General features: G+C 41.0%; 1 protein-coding gene across 1 annotated transcript in view; it reads right to left on the bottom strand.

Annotated features, from left to right (window-relative positions):
• LOC104498823 (multifunctional protein ADE2) overlaps positions 1–6282 on the bottom strand; it is a gene marked incomplete at its 5' end in the record, with an annotated part of 8504 nt that extends 2222 nt beyond the window's left edge. The window contains 6 exons of the mRNA XM_010142245.1: positions 83–263; positions 367–450; positions 1702–1815; positions 1906–2085; positions 2785–2963; positions 6085–6282. Of these exons, the coding sequence (XP_010140547.1) occupies positions 83–263; positions 367–450; positions 1702–1815; positions 1906–2085; positions 2785–2963; positions 6085–6282 (936 nt within the window). The remainder of the gene's footprint in view (positions 1–82; positions 264–366; positions 451–1701; positions 1816–1905; positions 2086–2784; positions 2964–6084) is intronic.
• Between the last annotated feature and the right edge of the window lie 252 nt (positions 6283–6534).

The raw sequence follows: 6534 nt of genomic DNA, 5'->3' as shown, positions 1-6534 counted from the left end.
CCCCTCCAATTCTTATATTACACCAATTCATTCTTAATCATGATACTGTTTCAATCCAAATCAGTAGTGCTTTGGCCCTTACCTTCATATTCTGCTTTGATCCTCAGTGTTTCATCTGGCCCTTTGTGAGCAGAGGTCACTCTTAACTCACAAGGAATTCCAAAGGTGGAACAGGCCTTTTTTATTTTTTCACAGTGACTGAGGTCAGAAGGAGATCCCATCAACACCACAACTCTTCCTTGGCTCTTTGTTTTCAGAAGCAACTAGGGAAAAGAGTGAAAGGGGGTGATGGGAAGAAAAGTAGTCAACAGTATTGAAGACATGCAGTTATCAATGTCTACGTATGTTGTTCATAAACACAGATACCTCCACCCTTTCTGCAACCCATTCAAAGTTCCTCTTAACCATCTGTAGTGCTTCAGGAGTCACTTCTTTCAGGTCACGGTAGGACTGAAAAGAGAAATAAAAAAATACTGTAGTTAATGTGTTTTGCTACCATAATTTATAAGAATACCCCAACTGAAATATTTATGCAGTTTCTAGCAACTCCATAGAAAGGAGAACAGAGATTTGTAGAGATACAGGAAAGCATGGATATGGCAGCCAGGAAGAGCTATTTAATGAAGAACCACCTCAGTAAGTGTCAGCAACCTTCTACATTACAACTTGTGGATATTTGCAGCACAAAAAGCTTTTAGCCATGAGGGTATCCAGGTTTTGGAAGCTTCCCAAAGGGTAAAATTAAGGAAAGACATACAACTTTTTTTACACTGGATTTGTAACATGATTGCCTGCAGTAGCACTGCACTTAGCCAACCTAGGCTCTGCATGATGTTATGTACCTTATTTTAGGGAGATGAGCACAAGCACGGTCAGAGCAATTCACTCAAGCACACTGCTATGTAATTCAGGTGAAGTAAAGCATAGAGCAGTTCTGCTTCCTAATTTAAAAGTCATATCCCTTCTCCCACACACACTTTGAAATCTTCCCCTGTGGCTTACAGCCACTTTCTCACAGGCTCCCTGTTACTAGTCTCAGCGACAGTCACAGAAGCTCCATGGCAGCAGCATTCCTAAACTGGTTCCTTCATAACTACTGATCTAGTAATTAAAAGATATTTGACAGGTGTAATTGCTGCAAGTTTAAATATAGGACAAGTTTTATTTCAAACATGTTTGCAGCCCTCATATGTGGACACAGCAAGTAATGCTTAAGACAATTCAAGCTTAAGCAAAATAAATAATGAAGCATCCTCCCTGCAGATCCCTCTTATGTATCACTAGATCTCTACTAGTAGAGGATACCAGTCTGAATAAACAGAGAAACTTGGAAGCAGACCTGGGAACCAAAGCTTCTGTTCTTCCTACCAATTTGTTGTCCAACTATTTTATTATCTGCAGAACAAGTCAGAAATTCTTATTACCCCTGGAAGCTCTATGCTTCATTACAACAGCTCCAGTCAGTAGTGCTGTTGGGCATTCCTATTGCAGATACACAGGCAGAGGATTTTTTCCTACCATAAACCAGATAATCAACTACTTAATGAGGACAGGCTTGGACATTAGGTACCCTATAAGCTACTCGGTAACAAGATAAGACTATCTAGAAAAAGCTACTCAGAAAACAGATGTTTAACCGTAGGGTTTACTTTTTTCATTATCCTTCTCGACTAACTTAGAAGGTAAAGATTAAAACACTACCTGTTTGTCCTTCTGCTGGCTTCTGTCTCCTGATGGCCACAGCCTCCATGAATCATTGTCAATAACATCGGCAAGAACAATTTCTTTTGTCAGGATATTAACACCAAATTCAATCTAAAAAGGCAGTAAGAATCCTATTTTAGGAACCATACAGTGATGTATTTCTTGTCAGAACCAGGATTGTGAGAAATCAGATTCTTATACCTTCAGATCAACCAGAGTGCAGTTTTGGGGCTGCCAGGATTTTTCCAGAATCTCAAAAATAGCTTGAGTAGAACGAGCCATAATATCCACTTCAGTCTGGCCAATACTAAGTCCAGCAAAACAGAATTTTGCTTCAATTATCTGCTCCTCAGACCACTGTGGATCATTATTAGCATCATCCTGTTAAGAAAACCAAAACATACACATCATGTAATTTAAGCTTGCTACATGAGGAAAATCACCATTAGAAGATAATACTAGGTTTTGATTGATTGTTTTTCAAAAAACAAATAAAAGCTTTGAATGCTTTTATGATCAGCACTAGAAAAAAATGATGGCAACATCAGAAACACTTGCTGTAACACCTGAACACCTTTAAAACAAGTTTGGAAAGCGCCCCAAGAGTGAGAAGTTTACACTACAAACAACCCTTCAGGTCACAGTCCACAAGACACCTCTTCCAGCATGCATTCCCAAGAAGTTCAGAATGTTAGGTGACTGTTTAGATACCTACCCTCACCGTGAAAGTACTATTTATTTTTATTTCTTGAAATATATCAATAGATCTGTTTCAACTGATGCCTTTTAGGCTTATGCCTAAAAAATCTTCTTCCTTATAAATAAAACATTTTTCTTTTTTAATGTACAGTTTAGCTTCTTATTCTTTGATGGCCCTATAAGCCAGTATTACATTGTACACATTTTAGACAAAACAGCTGTCAGACAAAAACACAAGAAAACATTAGGCTGGCAAAACTACCAATACTACAAGGATTGGACAGCCACTTGCTGCTTGCTTTATTTGTCAGCATTTTAAAGGAGATAATACAGAGCTCTAGCTCTCTAAGTTTGATTAACCTCACAAGAAAGGAAGCTTACCTTGTAAAACATCTCAATTTTGGGTGGGTAAAACTTATACCCTTCTTTGACACCAGGGTTTCTTTTGAGGAAGGAGCCAGTAGCAATTCTTCTGCACACCCATTCAATTGGGATCATTTCACAGTGAGCTGCTATGAATGCTGTGTCACTCTGTTTCCTGACAAAAGCTGTTTTGATTCCTAAATATAAAGATGGCAGCTTAGGTCCATTACTAGGCACATTCCACAGTTGAAACAAGGGTCACAAACATCTTCAATTTGAAGTACTACTGAATGTTGTTCTTCTCTGGACTTAAGCGACACACTGAATCTCTTTGGGGTATTTTAAACCCACTCTGGCCTTAGAAAAGGCAATCAATGCAGTCAACTTCCACAAGACGTATTAGTTTCACCAATTTTATCATACAACCCTCACTTGTAGCTCAAAACTTTATTCTCTGTCAGAAATCCTATTCTTGCAAGTAACTTTGTTCACTGAGCTTTTTTAAAAAAATCCTGTCCCTCACCACAGTTTGCTGTTAACTTTTGTTTAAAAACAATCACATACCCGACCATGCTCTCTGGTGAAAGACCCATTCATTACACATGGTACAGTACCTGGAGGCTTTCAAAGGAGTTAGGGAGTGCAGTAGTCTTTACTACTGTAATAAAGGAGGACGGGCAGGAAAGAGAATGGCTTAGTCCTCCTTTTCGTTACCAACTAACATTTATTTAGGGCACTAGATCTTAGTGATTTGTTAGCCAAAAGACATTAGAATCAGAAGCATGTGCATACACACAAACCTGCTGCAGCAAGTCCACCTTCTTACATAATGATCTCGTATTAATTAGGGACAGCCAACATGCATTTAGGTACTGGAAGCGCAAAATGGCCCTTTTTTCCATTTCACTCTTAAGTCCCACCTTTCCCCCTACCCAGGGCAAGAAAACTGCCAAGCCCAATTGGCACCTGCCTACCAGGAACTGGACAGAAAAATGAGCTGCATCCAGTCAAACCAAGAAGTAGCTCTATTCCATTCCACTTCCAGAGCCATAAAGGAAGAATTAAAATATAACATTAACACTGACCCTTCAGATTTTGTTTTATTGCCCTCGAGGGCAAAATGATTTAAGTAATCAACTGCACATTTAGGGACTTCTAAATCCAGGTATTAAGGCCCCTGTGTGGTTTACTACATTTTTCATGAGTGCAGATGCATGCTTTTGAAGGGCCAGCATCAGCCCTATTATAAAGGAGAGAGAAACTTTAACAGAGCTTTGTAAATCATCACCTTTGAAAGAGTAGGATGAGACAAGTTGCGCAAAGCAAACAAACTACTTCTACAATAGATTCACGTATCCGCAATTTATGCTAGTCACTTGGCACTGGTGAGGCCACACCTGTGTCCAGTTTTGGGCCCCTCTCTTCAAGAGGGAAGTTGAAGTGCTGGAGTGGGTTCAGTGAGGGGCAACAAAACTAGTGAAGGGTTTAGAGCACTTATCTTATGAGGAGCGGCTGAGGGAACTAAGATTGTTTAGTCTGGAGAAGAGGAGGCTCAGTGGGGACCTCATCACTCTCTACAACTGCCTGAAAGGAGGTTGTAGGGAGGTGGGGGTTGGTCTCTTCTCACATGTTATGAATGACAGGATGAGAGGGAATGGCCTTAACTGGCATCAGGGGAAATTTAGGTTGGATCTCAGGGTCATTAAGCACTGGAACAGGCTGCCCAGGGAGGTGGTGGAGTCCCCTTCCCTGGAAGCATTTAAATGACATGTTGAAGTGGTGCTGAGGGACATGGTTTAGGGACCTTGGCAGCGCAGGGTGAACAGCTGGACTCGATGACCTTAAAGGTCTCTTCCAACCAGGTGATTCTGTGAAATAAGCAAACTAGCATGGAACCCTGAAAGTTCTTTTGTTGCTTTAAAATGCAGCTGTTGGTAACTCTCCTACTGTTCTGCAGCACCTGAAGTAACTAAGTACAAGCCACTTAAGGATCTTTGAGAGGTCTACAACATGGCTGCTTCACATTTAAAGTTGCTATCTGTAGGATATTAAATATTTTGATTGTTATCTTACCTACTGCCATTTAAGAATCAGGCAAAACATTTTATTAATTGTTCCTAAATGAAAACTGGTAGTTTCAACCAACTGCAAACACAATCAGAAAGACCTCAGAGGCTTTTTTGTACTGTATGGAAAATAGGATACCCATGAAAACCAGCGACTGAGAATTACTCTGAATGACTTGATATATTTGCCTCAGCAGGTATTTTAGGAACTACTTGCACAGAAATACAAGTAGATAAAACTCTACAGAAGCCATCTCTCTCTTCCCCACGTACGAAACACACTGGGATTTTACTGTTTGTCTGAGCACTATCCTTGTAACAGATAATAGAACTTTTAAGGCAACTTAGCCGGTACTCGAGGCAATCTTTGCACAAATGCTTCAAACTGCGCTGAGCTTGCAGCTGTGTGGTCTTCATCAAGTTTACTGGTGCCTTCATTACAGTACTGATTGCAGACTCAAGTGGGAAACCCTACCAGTGCAGATTCTTCTTTGCAACTTGCAAACTTCTCAGCCAAAGACGCTTCAAAATGCTTTCTCAAAGGAAAGACACCAGCTCCATTTCTGTTGGTGTGGTGCAAAAATTACTTGAGTGATCCAAGTTAGTTATGTACTCCATGAAAGCTCCCTTCTAGCAGCAGAAAGTTGTGAGCCTTTTAAAGTAAACACTAACATCCTGATACACTCAATACAGACTGATACAGGCATTTGTGTTAACAGTCCTCATTAAGTGTTTAAGTACAAAGCATACAGAAACTTTATGTTTACGTAGCGCACACTACTGACAGAGGAAACCTAAAAATATAAAAGCATACTCTGATTTTATCTTTTAGCATTCATACACGATTTCCACACAGCTTAGACACAGTCCAGTAGTGCCACTAGCTAGCAGTGACTTTATGCAGGAAGATGTATTAAGAAAGGCAAGATGCACCCAGGCCGGTGTTACAAGCCAGGGGGCCTGGTGCTAGAGAAGAACTGACAATTAGTTTCTCTTGCTAGTTTGGACACGCCCCTATTTCAGTGTTATCTGCGATTAGATCATTTCAGATAGTCTCATGTTCCAAATGAGTAAGTCGCCCACCCAGCTCTGTAGTAACCAGAGGGAAAATCATAAATGAAAACTAATAGAAAAGATACTTAACAAACCCCATCAGCACCTCAAGGCAGAACAAACTAATATATAGAAACAATACTGTTTTGTAACAATTTCCATAGTACACAGGCAGGTTTCCGAATTTTGAAATACCTACCAGCTTCTTGAAGCAACTGGAACACACAGCTAGTTGTTACGTTGGAAATGGCAGCCTTCCCTTCCATTCGGTCCTTCCTGGCAGCATTTCCCGCTGTTATTTGGTCTTTTGACTGCATGAGAACACATCCCGGGATATCTGGCAGCTCATACACTTCTTTCGTTTTACCTTCATTAATTTTTCTACCAAGTTTCAGGTCTAGAGAAATAAAATAAAAAAATCAGTTTTAGATTGAAAGACCTTTTTGATTACTGCATGTAAGCCCGCGTTCGAGACCCAGCGGGACCGCACGCTGCAGGCAGTCACCACGAGGAGCACGCTAAGCCCTCCTGTGCCGGAAAGTCGGTCGGGTTTCCGTCCGAGCAGCGAGAGCGAAAGCACTCGCTCAACACGCCTTCCCAGGGTGCGCTGGTGGCAGCGGGCAGCCCCTCGCTGGCAGCAGCGCCGCAC

Source organism: Buceros rhinoceros, unplaced genomic scaffold, assembly GCF_000710305.1.
Source record: "Buceros rhinoceros silvestris isolate BGI_N320 unplaced genomic scaffold, ASM71030v1 scaffold2028, whole genome shotgun sequence".
NCBI classification, from domain to species: Eukaryota; Metazoa; Chordata; class Aves; order Bucerotiformes; family Bucerotidae; genus Buceros; species Buceros rhinoceros.
This window is presented reverse-complemented; position numbering and strand designations above follow the sequence as displayed.